This window comes from Ranitomeya variabilis, chromosome 2 (genome assembly GCF_051348905.1).
Source record: "Ranitomeya variabilis isolate aRanVar5 chromosome 2, aRanVar5.hap1, whole genome shotgun sequence".
NCBI lineage: Eukaryota > Metazoa > Chordata > Amphibia > Anura > Dendrobatidae > Ranitomeya > Ranitomeya variabilis.
Genome location: NC_135233.1, coordinates 673,521,997 through 673,541,840, shown reverse-complemented (window position 1 = coordinate 673,541,840; position 19,844 = coordinate 673,521,997). Strand labels below are relative to the sequence as shown.

Genomic DNA, 19,844 nt, shown 5'->3' with positions numbered 1-19,844 from the left:
AATTTCTCCTGTTACCCTTGTGAAAGTAAAAATTTGGGGGTGAAAAGATCATTTTTGTGGAAAAAGTATGATTTTTTTTATTTTCATGGCTCCACATTATAAACTTCTGTGAAGCAGTTGGGGGTTCATAGTGCTCACCACACATCTAGATAAGCTCTTTGGGGGGCCTAGTTTCCAAAATGGTGTCACTTGTGGGGGGTTTCTACTGTTTAGGTACATCAGGAGCTCAGCAAATGCAACATGACGCCCGCAGACCATCCCATCAAAGTCTGCATTCCAAGTGGCGCTCCTTCCCTTCCGAGCCCTGACGTGTGCCCAAACAGTGCCCCCCCTTTCACATATGGGGTATCAGCGTACTCAGGACAAACTGGTCAACAGATTTTGGGGTCCAATGTCTCCTGTTACCCTTGAGAAAACAAAAAATTGCAGGCTAAAAAATCATTTTTGAGGAAAAAAAAAAGGATTTTTTATTTTCACGGCTCTACGTTATAAATTTCTCTGAAGCACTTGGGGGTTTAAAGTGCTCACCACACATCTAGATAAGTTCCTTAAGGGGTCTAGTTTCCAAAATGGGGTCACTTGTGGGGGGTTTCTACTGTTTAGGCACATCAGGGGTTCTCCAAACGCGAGCAGCAAACTGGAGGATGCAACAGTGAATTTAGCCACCCTCATGTGCATAAAATAAATACAAGCTGATTTCTCTGCCACTAAAATCTATACTGCTGGCATGACATGTAATAGTTGATGAGTGGTGTATGCGACATGCTCCAGCTCTCCTATGTCATGTCTTTCATATTGTGGCGACATGACAGACCATGGAGGGGAGAGCTGCAGCGTGTCACATACATTGCTCTTCATCTGTTACAGGTAGCGAGGCATTATTCCCCAATGCATAGAGAGGGATAGATGCAGAGCGTTGTAAGTAATGGGAGTGAGAGTCTAAGTGTGACCTGGTTAGACAAATGAGTCTTACAAGATCACAATAACAAAGTCAGTTCTACCTTTTTCTGGGGGCATTTGTTTTGTTTTTTTTCTACTGTATAACACCTCCTGGTTATGATAGGTCGATGTCATATGCAGGGGAAAAAGTACACGCCCCCGAGAGGAACCTATGGAAGGGAAATTAGGATCTAAACTTTACAAGCTAATATTTCCACCCTGGAGAATGGGAATAAAAAAATAAAAATTACGTTTTATTCAGATCTTCAGCCACTTTAAGTACTTTAATTAGCAATTTGGGGGTGACAGACTAATTCAAATAAAAAATATAACAAGACAATGTATAATTATACACTAGAAAATGGCATGTTTCTCTGTTTAGAGAAAATTAAAGATAAAATTCTGCATGTTATGGCTTACAGTAAGTAATTCTGCACTTCGTATTCATGGCTGGTTTGCTATAAATGTAGTGATGGTCTGTGTTTGTCGGACACAAATTACCTACTAGATACAGCGTGAGGGACTGCCACTGACTGCATTATCGTAGAGATTATGTGATCTCAATGTTCCCTTTGTGGGTTCCAAATGTTAAAGAAAAAAAAACAAACAAACCATGCAATACATTGTTTTATGTCATATTTGGCATCCATGCTTTTGTTACAAAGTAAAAAAGCAAGGTGGGAGTGATGCCAAAACATTTTCTCCAGCAGTTGCAAAGATACAGATAAAAGAAAAAAACATAGTTTTCTTGATTATGAGTATATGGAGTTAAATGGGTAATTCACACTAATGATATTAATCATGATACAGACGGTCATCAATAGCAGGCTGGTGGAGATCTGATAACCGCTATCCCCACTGATTATACGTTGTCAGCTCTAGCAGCAGCCAGATGTAGACAGCGAGTAAAGCTGACCAGTGCTACTACGTACACTGTCTAGTGAAGAAATAAGCCTGAGAACCTCATAAGCAATTGCAAATATTCAGACTTTTGTCCAAATTCTTTAGTCCTTCAAAAATCAAATTGAAAAATGCTAGTCTCGCAGTATGCAAATCTTTCAAAGCAAAACGTGACATTTCTCCCACTTGAAAGCTGTTCGTTACATTAGGATGTTTATTGATTTACTCCAAGCTCTTGGATTTGGCATATATGAGGGATGAGTCCCGTTCAACCAGCACCTTTTGTAGTTTATAAAGGGCAATGGGGCTTGTCATATCCAAAGGAGTTCCCCACTGGTCTAACATCTTGGAGTGGCTCTGGCCTAGGAACGTCAGCCTCTGTTACACATTCTATGCTAGAATCACTATTTTCAGTACGATAGTAGTTCCTGCTGCTTGACTCTTCTAGTTCATTCTGGTCCTCATCTGCTCTCTGGTCAGATTCCCCTACAGAGCTATGGTATCCATGATCACTACCCTCTCTGATGTCTGTATCACTTGTCACGGGCAGCTGCTTGTCGGTCTCCTCAGGCATCATTTTCTCTTCAGGTGAGTCGGCGGGAGACACAGACACTTGATCATACTTGGTTGTTTGATCAGACGGCAAATATCTTTGTGTTGTCATGGCTTTTGCGAAGGTGCTCTGTAAAATGGAAAAAGCAGTAAGAATTCAGAACCAATATTGCTTTGTTTTGAGGACAATGGAAACTTAAAGAAGCCCTATTCCCATCAAAGTTTTTATCCTCTTAGTATATTGTAGTCATCATATTATATGGCTCTGTGTATAGAAACAGGATTTCAGTTTTCTCTGTATGAGTTATAGGTCACTGCAAAAGTCAATAGTGTGTGTGTGTGTGTGTGTGTGTGTGTGTGTGTGTGGGGGGGGAGATGTTGAAGAGAGGAATGATTTCTGCAGGTACAAAAGGATTCCTGCTTCTATATAGAGCAGAGAAAAGAATTTACTGGGTAAAAAGGCAAAATGAGAAATTGTAAGTACACAGTGCTATATGATATGATAACTGCAATATGTTAAGAGGATAAAAACTTTGATGGGCTGAGTGATCCTTTAAGATGAAAGTCTAAACTTCACATCTTGATGGCTTTGCTTTAAAGTGAACCTGTCAGCAGGATTGTGCACAGTAACCTACAGACAGTGTCAGGTCGGTTCCATTATACTGATTCAAATGATACCTTGGTTGATGAAATCCATCTTGTGGTTGTTGTTTAATCTTTATTTTCAGTTTTGAGTTAATAATATGCTCGTGCTCCGAGGCGGCCTGTGGAGGCGTCCTCATGTGGTGCTCTGATTAGGTATTCATCTGTATAGCTTCTGACAGATCACTGATCCCTCACTGACCTGCTCCCTAGTTTGCATAATGAATACCTGTACATACTGAAGAAAAAAAAACCCTTCAGCAGGCAGGTGCCAGCAGGGCATCTGCACGTCAGCATAAACGCATGTTTAAAGTCACAATAATAAATGTGGTTGATGCTATTCAGAAAAAAAATCTATTTTAAAATTGTGCCCGCTGTGCCTAAGCAGTAGCAGCTATCAGATAACCTATATACAGCGATAGCTGCTACTGCGCAGGTGCGGCGGGCGCCATTTTAAAATAGAATATTTTTTCTATTTGAATAACATCAACCACATTTATTATTGGGACATTAAACATGCGATTATGCTGCAGCGCAAGTGCCCCGGCAGGCACCTGCCTGCAGAAGGGTTTGTTTTTTTTTCTTCCGTATGTTAAAAACTAGGGGGCAGGTCACTGAGGGATCAATGACCTGTCAGAAGGCTGCATTATGAATAGCTAATCAGAGCACCACATGAGGACCCCCCCACAGGCCGCCCAGAGCACGAGCATATCATTAACTCAAAACTGAAAATAAAGATTAAACAACAGCCACAAGATGGATTTCATCAACCAAAATATCATTAATCAGTATAACGGCGCCGACCTGACACAGTCTGTAGGTTACTGTGCACAATCCTGCCAACAGGTTCCATTTAACCCCTCCTGTTTTCACCTTTCTGACAAAGCCATATTTAACAAACTAATGTCATGGTATGTGCTAATAAATAAAATGCTTCTACATGTCCCAGCGATCCTGAGATTGTTTCTTTGTCACACTTTACATTTCACGTTCATGGTAACTTTAGGCCAATAAGTTTATTTATGTGGGAAAAAAATAAACTTTTTCAAAATTTGCAATTTTCAAACCTTAAAATTTTTTATGCCCTTGTAACAGTTATACCACACATAGTTAATAAAAAATATTTCCCATAAGTCTCCTTTCCGCCAACATTATTTTTGAAGCGCCCCTTTCATTTATATTAAAAGGATTAAAAAGTTTTTACTGCAATTTATATTTTTTGAACAAATTCGGAAAACTGTCACTGGCCCAAAAAGTCAGGATCCGGCATTCTATTATTTTTAACTAGATGGTGGCCCGATTCTAAAGCATCGGGTATTCTAGAATATGTATGTAGTTTATTTATGAAGTTTTCAGAATAATGCAATTGATACACAGGATTCGGCCGGGCGCGACGCATTAGCGAAACGTGGTTCAAATTCCACGCCAATTCGCTGGCCGCGAACAATCAGTGAAGCCAGGGCCGGCTCCAGGTTTTTGAGGGCCCCGGGCGAAAAAGTCTCAGTGGGCTCCCCTCTTTAACACATACCACGATTCATGATGCACAGATACAGCAGAGAAATATACCACAGCCAAGCAGCATATAACACAGCCTACGTAGCACATAACACAGCCCACGTAGCATATAGCACAGCCCACATAGTATATAACACAGCCCACGTAGCATATAGCACAGCCCACGTAGTATATAACACAGCCCACGTAGCATATAGCACAGCCCATGTAGCATATAGCACAGCCCACGTAGCATATAGCACAGCCACGTAGCATATAACACAGCCACGTAGCATATAACACAGCCACGTAGCATATAGCCCAGCCACGTAGTATATAGCACAGCCACGTAGTATACAGCACAGCCCACGTAGTATACAGCACAGCCCACGCAGCATATAGCACAGCCCACGCAGTATATAACACAGCCCACGTAGTATGTAACACAGCCCATGTAGTATATAACACAGCCACGTAGTATATTGCCCAGCCATGTATATTGCAGAGCTGCGTAGTTTATAGCAAAGCCCACTAGTATATCATACAGCCAAGGAGTATATAGCACAGCTCACGTAGTATTTAGCACAGCTCACGCAGTATATTGCCCAGCCACGTAATATATTGCACAGCTACGTATGTATATAGCACAGCTTACGCAGCATATAGCACAGCTCACGCAGCATATAGCACAGCTCACGCAGCATATAGCACAGCCACGTAGTATATTGCCCAGCCACATAATATATTGCACAGCCCACGTAGTATATAGCACAGAGAAGCAGTATATAACACAGCTCACGCAGAATATAACACAGCTCACGCAGTATATAACACAGCCCACGTAGTATATAGCAATGTGGGCACCATATCCCTGTTAAAAAAAAAAAAAAAGAATTCAAATAAAAAGTAGTTATATACTTACCTTCCATCGGCCCCCAGATCCAGGCAAGGCGTTTAGCGATGCTCCTCGCAACGCTCCGATCCCAAGAATGCAGCCATTAACCCTGTGTGAGCGCTGACTGGAGGGGGCACTGACAGAGTAGGAAGGGGCAAATTCGCGGCCGGACTGTGCCCGTAGCTGATTGGTCCAATTGGACCAATCAACGACGTGGGATTTCCGTGACAGACAAACAGACGGAAGTACCCCTTAGACGAATATATATATATATATATATATATATATATATATATATATATATATATATATATATATATATATATATATATATATATATATATATATATATATACAGTGCCTACAAGTAGTATTCAACCCCCTGCAGATTTAGCAGGTTTACACATTTGGAATTAACTTGGCATTGTGACATTTGGACTGTAGATCAGCCTGGAAGTGTGAAATGCACTGCAGCAAAAAAGAATGTTATTTCTTTGTTTATTTTTTTTTTAAATTGGGAAAAGTATTTTCAGAGGGTCATTTATTATTCAACCCCTCAACCCACCAGAATTCTGTTTGGTTCCCCTAAAGTATTAAGAAGTAGTTCAGGCACAAAGAACAATGAGCTTCACATGTTTGGATTAATTATCTCTTTTTCCAGCCATTTATGACTATTTAAGACCCTCCCCAAACTTGTGAACAGCACTCAAACATGGTCAACATGGGAAAGACAAAGGAGCATTCCAAGGCCATCAGAGACAAGATTGTGGAGGGTCACAAGGCTGGCAAGGGGTACAAAACCCTTTCCAAGGAGTTGGGCCTACCTGTCTCCACTGTTGGGAGCATCATCCGGAAGTGGAAGGCTTATGGAACTACTGTTAGCCTTCCACGGCCTGGACAGCCTTTGAAAGTTTCCTCCCTTGCCGAGGCCAGGCTTGTCCGAAGAGTCAAGGCTAACCCAAGTACAACAAGGAAGGAGCTCCGGGAAGATCTCATGGCAGTGGGGACATTGGTTTCAGTCAATACCATAAGTAACGTACTCCACCGCAATGGTCTCCGTTCCAGACGAGCCCGTAAGGTACCTTTACTTTCAAAGCGTCATGTCAAGGCTCGTCTACAGTTTGCTCATGATCACTTGGAGGACTCTGAGACTGACTGGTTCAAGGTTCTCTGGTCTGATGAGACCAAGATCGAGATCTTTGGTGCCAACCACACACGTGACGTTTGGAGACTGGATGGCACTGCATATGACCCCAAGAATACCATCCCTACAGTCAAGCATGGTGGTGGCAGCATCATGCTCTGGGGCTGTTTCTCAGCCAAGGGGCCTGGCCATCTGGTCCGCATCCATGGGAAGATGGATAGCACAGCCTACCTGGAGATTTTGGCCAAGAACCTCCGCTCCTCCATCAAGGATCTTAAGATGGGTCGTCATTTCATCTTCCAACAAGACAACGACCCAAAGCACACAGCCAAGAAAACCAAGGCCTGGTTCAAGAGGGAAAAAATCAAGGTGTTGCAGTGGCCTAGTCAGTCTCCTGACCTTAACCCAATTGAAAACTTGTGGAAGGAGCTCAAGATTAAAGTCCACATGAGACACCCAAAGAACCTAGATAACTTGGAGAAGATCTGCATGGAGGAGTGGGCCAAGATAACTCCAGAGACCTGTGCCGGCCTGATCAGGTCTTATAAAAGACGATTATTAGCTGGAATTGCTAACAAAGGTTATTCCACAAAATATTAAACCTAGGGGTTGAATAATAATTGACCCACACTTTTATGTTTAAAATTTATAAAAATTTAACTGAGCAACAAAACTTTTTGGTTTGTAAGATTTATGCATCTGTTAATAAATCCTGCTCTTGTTTGAAGATTGAAGGCTCTAACTTATTTGCATCTTATTAAACCTGCTAAATCTGCAGGGGGTTGAATACTACTTGTAGGCACTGTATATATACACACCGTGTTCCAAATTATTATGCAAATAATATTTCCTCATATTTTCTCTAAATTACCTATCTGAATTGCAGTCATTGTTATTTTCCAGTCATCTACTATTCTAGTACAATTGCAATGTTTTGGAACAAACTGCCTATGAAACCAGTATCTTTTTTAAAAAAATAAACACTCAAAATGCATGTTCCAAATTATTATGCACAGCAGAGTTTTCAACCTTTTTTTTTTTATTTTGAACCCAAAAATGGTCAATTGTGAAGTTATAAGCATTATCAGCTTATTACAAAATGAAATCAAACAGTTTTCAAGTGAAACTTTATTCTAGGTGATGTTACCGTATTTTTCGCTTTGTAAGACGCTCCGGATTATAAAACGCACCCCAAATTTTGAGGAGAAAAATAGGAAAAAACTTTTTTTAATAAATTGGTGGGGCGTCTTATAATCCATGCGTCTTATTATTTACCAGGGGTTGTGGCTGCGGTGGATCAGGGTCCCAGGGTCGTTGCTGGAGGCTGGGATGAGGAGGTCTGCAGGGGGGCTCCTATGCAGCAGGCTGGGATGAGGGGGTCTGCAGGGGGGCTCCTGTGCAGCAGGCTGGGATGAGGGGGTCTGCAGGGGGACCCCTTGTTCGGAAGAAGCTTCTGAACTCTCTTGTCCATTGAGTTTGTCAGTTTTTGGATGGTTTCTGCTTCAATCGTTTTGCATGTGGACAGAATACCCTCCCAGGGCTGTTGCTTAGATGTGAACTGCCTCCCGCCATCATAGACACTCCTTTTGATGATGCTCCAGAGGTTCTCAATGGGGTTGAGGTCAGGGGAAGATGGTGGCCACACCATAAGTTTGTCCTCTTTTATGCCCACAGCAGCCAGAGATGCAGATGTGTTTTTTGCAGCATGAGACGGTGCATTATCATGCATAAAAATGATCTTGCTGCGGAAAGCACGGTTCTTCCTCTTAAACCATGGCAGGAAGTGTTGTTTTAGAAATTCCACATAGATTATGGAGTTCATCTTTACCCCTTCAGGGATCATAAAGGGGCCGACAATCTCTCTCCCCATGATTCCAGCCCAAAACATTACTCCACCTCCTCCTTGTTGGCGCCTTAGCCGTGTTTTCATGGGGTGTCCATCAACCAGCCATCCTCCACTCCATCCATCTGGACCATCGAGCGTTGCACGGCACTCATCGGTGAGCAAAACAGTTTGGAAGTCAGTCTCCATGCATGATTTGGCCCACTGGAGCTGTTTCTGCTTGTGTGCAGTGGATAGAGGTGGTCGACAGGATGGCTTACGCACCTCTGAAGGACCCTGCATCTTGTTGTTCTGGGGACGTTGGAGGCACCAGCAGCTTCAAAAACTTGTCTGCTGCTATGACGAGGCATTTTTGCAGCTGCTTTTTTAACCTTACGCAATTGCCTGTTGGAAAGAGTCCTCAATTTTTCCTTATCAGCATGCACACGTGTGTGCTGGGAATCAGCTACATACTTCTTGATTGTGCGATGATCATGATGAAGTGTCTTGGCAATGTTGATTGTAGTCATGCCTTGACCTAAATAATTTGTTGCTTCTCAGCAGCCGACACATCCTTTTTCTTTCCCATTCTGGCAAAAAATGTAGGCTGCTTAATAATGTGGAACAGCCTTCTTAAGTAGTCTTGCCTTTATTTGGACACACCTGCCAAACTAATTTGCACAGGTATCTGCAATTGCTTTCAGTGATATAAAGAGCCCTGACACACATCACCATCAATGACTTTAAATGACAAACAAAAAAATTCTAACCTTATCACTCCTAAACGCTTTGTGCATAATAATTTGGAACTCAGTGTATATATATATATATATATATATATATATATATATATATATATATATATATATATATATATATATATATATATATATATATATATATATATCGGATAGGGCAAGATTATCTCCTCCTTACTTATTATTTCTCTGGGACAGCTAGAGGTCTAGATAAGGCATGACAGTAAGGGTACTGTCACACAGTGGCACTTTGGTCGCTACAACGGCACGATCCGTGACGTTCCAGCGATATAGTTACGATATCGCTGTGTCTGACACGCTACTGCGATCAGGGACCCCGCTGAGAATCGTACGTCGTAGCAGATCATTTGAAACTTTCTTTCGTCGTCAAGTGTCCCATGATCGCATCGTGTAACAAAGGTTGTATACGATGTGCGCACAGTAACCAACGGCTTCTACATCGCAAATACGTCATGAAATTATCGCTCCAGCGCCGTGCATTGCGAAGTGTGACCGCAGTCTACGACGCTGGAGCGATAATGGAGCGACGCTGGAGTGTCACGGATCGTGCCATCGTAGCGACCAAAGTGCCACTGTGACAGTACCCTAACATGAGCACACAGATAAGACCCTTTCCTTGGGTGGAGGGGCTTTACTTCAATTCTTCTTGATGAGTGGAATAATCTATGGCATCTCACGGTCAACTGTCTCCATTCATTCAGCCTTTTTAAAAAATAAAAAATGTCTGATTCTTCAATTCTTTTAACTTTTTGATCTTGCAAAGCATACATATTTATAGGGGGAGGAACAAGAAATAATTGAATTTAGACACCTTAACCCGTCCTGACATGATGATTTTATGTGTTTGCGCTTTCGTTTTTTCCTCCTCTTCTCCAAGAGCCATAACATTTATATTTTTCTGCCGACATAGTTGTATGAGAACTTGTTTTTTGTGAGCCAAGTTGCACTTTGGAATGACACCAATCAGTTTATTATATAATACACTAAAAAGTGGGAAAAATATTCCAAGTGCGGCAAAATAACGGAAATAGAACAATTCTAAAAAATTTGTTTTTCATTTACAGTTTTCAACATGCGATAAAAATGACCTGGAGAGAGGATACTCCATGTCGGTATGATTATGGCAATCCCAATGACACAGAGGTCGATACACTAAGGCTGGTGTAGCACCCACTCGCTTGAGTACAGGAGGTGGTGAACTAACCCAGAGGTGCACGCCACTTAATGAATTCGGCGCCTGTGCTGAATAGCGTGCGCTGCACCAATAAGTCATGGACTGGAGTCGCATTTCTGGCATACAAGATGTTGTAATTTTGATTAATTTGATGGGGGTGTTACCACGCTCCTGTCCTGCTCCAGTTCCGCTTATTCCGGCAGAGCTGATTCAAAATGGTGTGAACACATAAAAATCACAAAACATTTCTGCAACTACTGCCACTTTTCAAAGCTTTGATGAATTGGATAGATCATTTTTTTTAAAGTGGTGTAAAAAACTTTAGAAATATATAAAATAAATACATTTGCATGTGCAAATTGCCTCTTCTGAGAAAAAGAGGACTTAACTCTATAGCGCCACTTGTTTGAAGTAGAGATCCTACAAGTCACAATCAACCCTTTAACGAGTCGTGCAATATGACTTAGGATAAAAGCCAAATCAGTATCTCAATTCGCAGACACGGTGTTTCGGGCTGTTGGCCCTCGTCAGTGCGAAGCATGAGAACTGATTTGGCTAGGTGAGAGGCTCTGGACTGGGGTCTAAGGCCTCTTTCACACTTCAGTTGTTTGGCGTCAGTCTAAATCCGCCATTTTCCTCAAAAAACGGATCCGTTTTTTTTTTTCGACGGATCCGTTTTTTTCCCCATAGACTTGCATTAGCGACAGATTGTGACGGATGGTCGTCCGTTCCATCCGTCATGCGACGGATCCGTCAAAATTTGGTGGACGTCATCTAGACATTGACGGTCATTGCAACGTTTTTTGTCTGCGTTGAAATGGCGGATCGCGACGGATCCGTCGCGTCCGTCATTTCATAGAATGGCCACCTATGGGCAACGGATCCGTCGCGACCGTCATTTCGGCGGATCCGTCGCCCCAATCCGTTTTTTCAATTTTTTTCAATTGCGCATGCTCCAAAAAGTATAAACAACCCCCGAGTAACGGATCCGTCAAAAAAACGGAACCGTTACATCCGTTTTTTCAACTATTGTGACGGATCCGTCGATCCGTCATTATGTCGGAAGTGACTGACGCCAAAAAACTGAAGTGTGAAAGAAGCCTAAGGGGTAACGTTTCTCCTTATGGAGAGTGACATGCCAGCTGGCTTGTCAAGGTAACGAGGCTTATTCGCCGTGCAATGCTCCTGTGGGAAATTATGTATCGCCATTTTTCAAGAGAATCATTTTATTGATTCCATTTTGGGGTAAACACTGTTTTGATCACCTCTTATTGCAGTTTGTGAGCTGTTGTGAAGGCTGAAAAATAGCATTGCGGGCATTTTGATATTTTTCTAATTATGCTGTTTACTGATCAAATTAATGAAACATTCTTATACATCAGACCTTTTTGAACCTAGTAACACTATAAATGTGTTTTTTATTTAACTTTTTTAATTTCACAATTTTTAATGGGTGAAAAGGGGGATGATTTTGATTTTTTTTTTCCAGATTCTTTAGAACTTTTTTTTTTTTTACTTTTCACTGTATTTTGTTGTCCTTTAGGAGGCTTCAACCTGCGATCGTCTAATCGCTTATACTATATACAGTAATACAAAAGCATTTGGGTATACAGCAAAAATCACGGTCTTCTACAGTATGAACGCCAGTACAGTCCAGCTTTCACAATAGTATCATTATGGGCCCAGGTGTGTTCAGCAGAATCCTGGTTGTAATGGTAACCCATCTATGCCATGCAATCGCAATGGTTGGTTAGAACAGTGAGCCCCTGGGGCAAGCGTTGAAAATGTCAGCTGCATTTAACAGGTTATTAGTCAAACTGTCGCACATCTCAATCCATGGCTTTTAGAGGCAGAAAATGGCTGAATATTACAGCTGTCATTTGCTGGCAAAAATGATAAATTTCTGAGCTCTCATCAAAGTAAGGGACCTAACACAGGACACACCAATACATCATATGCTGGTAAGGGCTTAAAGAGGCTGGCCATTTTCTCTAGTTAGTGCAGCATTCTTCACACAGTGACCAGCATTTCTGATCATACAAACACTGCTGGCGGAGCAACTTCAACACCGCACATGGGAAAGCATTTCTATTGGAGGAGGCTGACGGACTGGTCTGGTCTCACTGGACTCTGTTTCTCTCCTACTCAAAGTTGGTGGATCCATACATATGATATGGTGCATGGATCTAAGCAGTTGTTACAGTACAGTTTGGCATATATTTTCTGTAGTTAAGAAAGCAACTTCCACTCCGCACATGAATGCCAGTTTTTCTGATTCGCTATGCCTCTTTCCTCGTGTGCAGGCATATTAGGTATCCATGGTTATGACATTACAAACAGAGAGATCTATTTCAAGTGTTTATTTCTGTTAATGTTGATGATTATGGCTTACAGCCAATGAAAACCCAAAAGTCATTATCTCAGTAAATTAGAATACTTTATAACACCAGCTTGAATAATGATTTTAAAATCCGAAATGTTGTGCTACTGAAATGTATGTTCAGTAAATGCACTCAATACTTGGTCGGGGCTCCTTTTGAATCAATTACTGCATCAATGCAGCATGACATGGAAGCGATCAGCCTGTCACTGCTGAGGTGTTATGGAAACCCAGGTTGCTTTGATAGCAGCCTTCAGCTCATCTGCATTGTTGGGTCTGGTGTCTCTCACCTTCCTTTTGACAATACCCCATACCTTCTCTATGGGGTTAAGGTCAGGCGAGTTTGCTGGCTAATCAAGCACAGTGATACTGTTGATTTTAAACCAGGTATTGATACTTTTGGCAGTGTGGACAGATGCCAAGTCCTGCTGGAGAAAGACATTTCCATCTCCAAAAAGCTTGTCAGCAGAGGGAAGCATGACGTGCTCTAAAATTTCCTGGTAGACGGCTGCGCTTAGTTTGGTCTTGATAAAACACAGTGGACCTACACAAGCAGATGACATTGCTCCCCAAACCATCACTGATTGTGGAAACGTCACACTAGAGACCTCAAGCAGCTTGGATTGTGGCCTCTCCACTCTTCCTCCAGACTCTGGGACCTTGATTTCCAAATGAAATGCAAAATTTACTTTCATCTGAAAACTACACCTTGGACCACTGAGCAACAGTCCAGTTCTTTTTCTCCTTGACCCGGGTAAGACGCTTCTGGCATTGTCTATTGGTCATGAGTGGCTTGACACAAGGAATGCGACACTTGTAGCCCATGTCCTGGATACGTCTGTGTGTGGTGGCTCTTGAAACAATGACTCCAGCAGCAGTCCACTCCTTGGGAATCTCCCCCAAATTTTTGAATGGCCTTTTCTTAACAATCCTTTCAAGACTGCGGTTATCCTTCTTGCTTGTGCACCTTTTCCTACCACACTTTTTTCTTCCAATTAATTTTCCATTAATATGCTTGGATACAGCACTCTGAACAGCCAGCTTCTTAAGCAATGTGACTTTTGTGGCTTACCCTCCTTGTGGAGTGTGTCAATGACTGCCTTCTGGACATCTGTCAAGTCAGCAGTCTTCCCAATGATTGTCGAGCCTACTGAAACAGTCTAAGGGACCTTTTTAAATGCTTAGGAAGCCTTTGCAGATGTTTTTTGATAATTATTCTACTTTACTGTGATAATGACTTTTGGGTTTTCATTGGCTGTAAGCCATAATCATCAACATTAACAGAAATAAGCACATTAAATAGATCACTCTGTTTGCAATGACCATATATAATATACGAGCTTCACTTTTTGTATTGAAGAACAGAAATAAATTACCGTAACTTTTTGATGATATTCTAATTTTGTGAGAAATTTCTTTCATGACTTAAGGCAGGATGAAATTAAAAGTGCAAAATGTCCATTTGCCCATGGCAGGTTCAGGATGAGTGGTACAAGATTATTTTTGCAGTAATGAATTATATAAAAAAAAATCCACAAATGGCAATGCCGATGCTTAGTATAAACTATTAATATATAAGAAAAAAATAACGTACCAATGACTTTGGGAGCACGGACTCGGCTTTTATTTTTCTCTTTATGATGAAGATACATAAAACAAATATAACTATTACCACAACTAGAATGGAAATAATTGCGGCTTGAAGATTCTTAGAAGTACCTAGATGAAAAAAAAATACAATTAACTTTCAGGCACTGACCTGGAGATCTAAAAACTAGTCCATCTATTGGCAGTTCCTTTCACAAATATAAAAAAACGCTTGAAGCTCTGCACAATCTACCGGATGTGTCCTTGTGTCCTCACCCTCCATAAATCTCCAGAAATCTGATATTTCCATCTCAGTAATAGAGGAGTGCGACAGCAAACTATTTCTGCCCATTTCAAAGCTTTTCTGGCACAAAACTTGCGTAAAAGCATTGTAAAAATTGCAAAATGTTGCGCAACAACCCTGCCAAAATGGTTGGAGCTGGGGAGTTACAGGGCATGATCAAGCCTGCCCATCAAATTAAAAAGCGCAGGCATTTCTTATGCCAGAAATTCTACTGCAGTCTCTGACTGGAGTAGCATTTCTGTTGAGGTGTACGCCAGTGAAAAGACGCACCAATTTCATTAAGTGGCATGCACCTCCTGATGAATTTGGCGCATCGCATTTCAGTGAGCCCTTCATTAAGACTGGCATGTGCAACGCCATTTTATGGATTGGCTCCTTTGTATAGTTGTAAAAAAAATGTTTCACGCACATCCCCTTGAGAAAGCAAGTATCAACAAGCTTTATAGGATCCGACCCGGTGCCTCCTGTCTATCACTTTCACTGGTAAGCGTCGCTCTTGGTTATATAAACGTGTATGGGTTACTTTTACATACTTATACCATTTACCACATTGAGCGGTTCTCTGCCTACATCTATATATACGTGTGGGGCTGACAGTTGGCACCGGTGTTCCTCCTTTTCCACTCTTGTGCACTTTAACTACCATATTCCTTGTATAATGTTGTTTAATATTTTAATGTATTTTTAATAATAAAAATACCTTTTATACCAATATACTCCTTTGTTCTTCTCCTTTATTATGTACGTCTTACATTATAGCAATTAAAAACGAACAACAAATACATGGGATACAAGAATAAATAAATAGACTTTAGGTTGAGTTTATAACTAGACTTTAGGTTGAGTTAATAACTAGAATCAATAGCAGGCCTTTCATTCACAGGTGCTGTATTGGCTAGACAACAATAGAAATTTTCTGAATATTCTATATTAGACTGCTGAAATCTTATACCAAAACAATAATTTTCTTTGCATGTACGTGTTGGTATATAGGAATATGGATTACTTACCACTTGTTACTGTAGTATTTATGCATACTTCTTTTGATCGTTCTATAGTCATAGGGACTTTAGAAGATTTTCCTTGTACTGAAAAACAAACCCTGGATTTGTTTTGAATTAAAAGATCGATGCTGCATCCAAAATAATCACACTCCTCGGTTTCCTGGGATAAAAAAATATATACTCATTACTCAACATATAGCATGAAGACTTTGAGAATACAAATCAGCTCTTTTCCTGCTGTCTGAAATGGCAAAATCTAATCAAATGGAATGGCTGCCACAAAGGTGATTCTGAACATGTCACTCCATCCCAATCTGGTCAAATTCAATTCACAAATTGGTTCATGCAGTTCCACAGATGTTCTAGATCAGGGGTAGGCAGTTTTCTCAAGGGGTCACATACGAGACCATAACTGTAGTAAAAGGCTCAACCAACCGACCGAACATTAGTCTGCTCATTATAATTACCGTATTATTATTTTATAATTATTTGCATCACTTCATTTGAGCAGAATTAAGAATGTTGACTACCTGATATGATAATACATGTAACAACTAGAATGCATGTTGCAATAAATCCTACCTGTAATAGCTAATCAAAACCATATAAGTGACTGCTTGTTATAAAGTTTATAAATTGTACTGCCCTTGTTATGCCCCACAGCTCCCCAAACAGTACGATGTCCCCACAGCTCCCCAAACAGTACGATGTCCCCACAGCTCCCCAAACAGTACGATGTCCCCACAGCTCCCCAAACCGTACGATGTCCCCACAGCTCCCCAAACAGTACGATGTCCCCACAGCTTCCCAAACCGTACGATGTCCCCACAGCTCCCCAAACAGTACGATGTCCCCACAGCTTCCCAAATAGTACGATGTCCCCACAGCTCCCCAAACAGTACGATGTCCCCACAGCTCCCCAAACAGTACGATGTCCCCACAGCTCCCCAAACAGTACGATGTCCCCACAGCTCCCCAAACCGTACGATGTCCCCACAGCTCCCCAAACAGTACGATGTCCCCACAGCTTACCAAACCGTACGATGTCCCCACAACTCCCCAAACAGTACGATGTCCCCACAGCTTCCCAAATAGTACGATGTCCCCACAGCTCCCCAAACAGTACGATGTCCCCACAGCTCCCCAAACAGTACGATGTCCCCACAGCTTCCCAAATAGTACAATGTCCCCACAACTCCCAAACCGTACGATGTCACCACAGCTCCAAAAAACAGTACGATGTCCCCACAGCTCCCCAAACAGTACGATGTCACCACAGCTCCCCAAATAGTACGATGTCCCCACAACTCCCAAACAGTACGATGTCCCCACAGCTCCCCAAACAGCACGATGTCCCCACAGTTCCCTAAACAGTACACTGTCCCCACAGCTTCCCAAACAGTACGATGTCCCCACAACTCCCAAACAGTACGATGTCCCCACAACTCCCAAACAGTACGATGTCCCCACAGCTCCCCAAACAGTACGATGTCCCCACAGCTCCCCAAACAGTACGATGTCACCACAGTTCCCTAAACAGTACTGTAGTGTCCACACTTTGCAAGTAATCCACACTAGTAAATCTTCATTATCTTTATTTCTCTTTAGCACGTTGCATAAGCTTGTCTCTGCATGCATGACAAAGTGAAAGTAACTTCTCCCCCTCCTCTCTGTAACTACCCACAATTCTCTACATCTCATCTTTCTTAAAGAGACAAGGTACAAGATTTAATTAATGCATATTACAACATCCCCTTTTTTTTTTTTTTTTTTTTTTTTAAACGAATAAAACTAAAATAAAATAACATGAACTAATGATGCAACAAGAAAAATGTCCAAGAAAACGTATGTCCATTTTGCCCTGTTAAAGAAAAGAAGTCAGGCTTCTTCAATAAGTCTGGATGGAGCCCTTCTCTCTCTTGATGGATAACGTCTGGGCTCAGCGATGGTGTCCATTAATGAAGAACTTGTTGCCTCCTGGTGATTCTCTCCACTGTTGAGTGCCGAATCTTCCCCCAGAGAATGTCCATTGTCATTATTTTGAGGAATAATTTTGAAATGTGAAGAGTTTCGAGTTATGGAGTGTCCATCCCTCTCAGCCGTGACCATGCTGCCTTTCTTGTCAATAACGTTATATTTTGCGGGACAATATGCAGCTGAAGTCTTGTTGATTGGTCTCTGACGCACCACAACGACGTCACCTCTTTTGATAGCATTTGGCTGTGCCCTTCGCCTTCTGTCTGCATAGTGTTTCATGGTTTGTTTGTTGGAAGAGTCTGCTAAGCGCACAGAGGAGTCATTTGGTACAGGACGACTGACTATGTCAGGGATTCGTATATGCAGAGTTCTGCCAAACATTAGATGCGCTGGAGCAGCATTGGTAGTAGAATGTGGCGTATTGCGGTAATTGCGCATGAATTTGTACAATGACTGTTTCAGTGGGGTGTGCTCCAGGCTAGCTGCCTTGATTCGTTTCCCCATGGTGCGCATGAAGCGTTCGACTATTCCATTTGCTTGCGGCCAGCACGGTGTGATTTTTCTGTGACTGAACCCCAAGTATTCAGCAAATTGTGTGAACACGTGTCCATTGAATGGAGGTCCATTGTCCGTTTTGACCACTCTTGGAATGCCATATGCTGAAAATATGTTATCCAGTTCTGGTATCACACTAGTAGCAGATGTTGAAGAGATAAAAGAAATGACAGGGTATCTGGAATATTCGTCAATTGTTACTAGAATGTATTGGCCATTTGGTAACGGTCCATATATATCGACTGCCACCTCCTCCCAGACAGCAGTGGGTAGAGGTGACATTTGTAAAGGCTCCAGCTGTGATGATGGAGTGATAACTTGGCAGGTGGAACAGTGTTTAACCTTCTCTTCCACTAATTGATCCATGTTTGGGAACCACACTTTTTCTCTGAGTAATTTCTTTGTGCCAACAATTCCCAGATGACCTTCATGCGCTATCTGTATTACTAAGCTGCGCAGAGTCTTAGGTACAACCAATTTGGTACCTCGAAGGATGAGGCATTCCTCAGTGACAGATAGTTCATACCGTACACTTGAGAATAGTTTTAATTCTGTCAGATCAATCTCAGGATCGGGAAATTTTTCTCTTTGAATTTCATGCCACCTTCGATTTCGGATGATTTGTATTAAAGCACGTAGTGTCTTGTCACTTGTTGTGGCGTTCACAAAATGATCAATGGAAAGAGCTTTTGGTACTGCATGGGCTGTAATGAAGCATATGTATTCTTCAATGGCGGAATGCTCAGGTAGATCATCAGTCATCGGATGTCTTGACAGATAGTCAGCGGGATTGCTGAATTTTCCAGGCTTGTGGACAATTTTGTAGTTGTAGTCCTGTAGACGTAGACCCCACCGTTCTATGCGTGCAGGCATTTTAGCTCTGGGATTTCCAAAGATCGTAAGGAGTGCTTGATGATCTGTGACAACAGTGAAGGGAGCTCCATACAGAAATAAGTGAAAATGTTCGCATCCCCAGACAACTGCCAAGCTTTCTTTTTCAGGTTGTGAATATTTCCGTTCTGTGCTTGTTAAGCTTTTACTTGCATAAGAAATAATCTGAGGATTTTGATTGTTATCTTTATATTGTGCTAAGATGGCACCCAGCCCCACGGGACTGGCGTCCACAATTAGCTCAGTTTGGAGAGCTGGATCAAAATAGGCCATTGTGGTTGTTGAGCAAAGTTCAGTTTTAATTGTTTCAAATGCATTTTGACAGTCTGGAGACCATTGAAAAACACAACTCTGTTTTGTAAGTTCCCTTAATGGACTGTTAATTGTTGAGAAGTTTGGAATGTATCTAGCACAATAACTGGCCATTCCAAGAAACGAGCGTACTTCACTGGCATCTTGTGGAATTGAGGCTGATTTAATGGATTCCACTTTCTTGGGATCAGGTTGTACCCCTTTTGCCGAAAAAATATGACCGTAAAACTCTAATGAATTTTTATCAAATTCACATTTTTCCTTGTTTAAGGTGAGTCCAGCAGAGAGGAGGCATTCAAAGACGGCATATAGAGCACGATTGTGTTCAGCTTGAGTTTTGCCAAACACCAGTATGTCATCACTGTAATTAAAGGCATTTGGAATGTTCTGAATAACGCCCCTTATTGCATCCTGAAAAATTTCCGCTGCAGAGCAGACCCCAAAAGTCAATCTTTTATATCTTCTGAGGCCCACATGTGTGGAAAATGTTGTC

At 41.7% G+C, this 19,844-nt stretch overlaps 1 protein-coding gene across 1 annotated transcript in view; it reads right to left on the bottom strand.

Annotated features, from left to right (window-relative positions):
• Window positions 1-1,553: 1,553 nt before the first annotated feature.
• Window positions 1,554-19,844, bottom strand: part of IFNGR1 (interferon gamma receptor 1) — a 67,327-nt gene continuing 49,036 nt past the window's right edge. The window contains exons 5-7 of the mRNA XM_077289264.1: window positions 15,623-15,776; window positions 14,316-14,440; window positions 1,554-2,521 (exon numbers count right to left, since the gene is read on the bottom strand). Coding sequence (XP_077145379.1) covers window positions 2,129-2,521; window positions 14,316-14,440; window positions 15,623-15,776 — 672 coding nt within the window. The 3' untranslated portion in view covers window positions 1,554-2,128. The remainder of the gene's footprint in view (window positions 2,522-14,315; window positions 14,441-15,622; window positions 15,777-19,844) is intronic.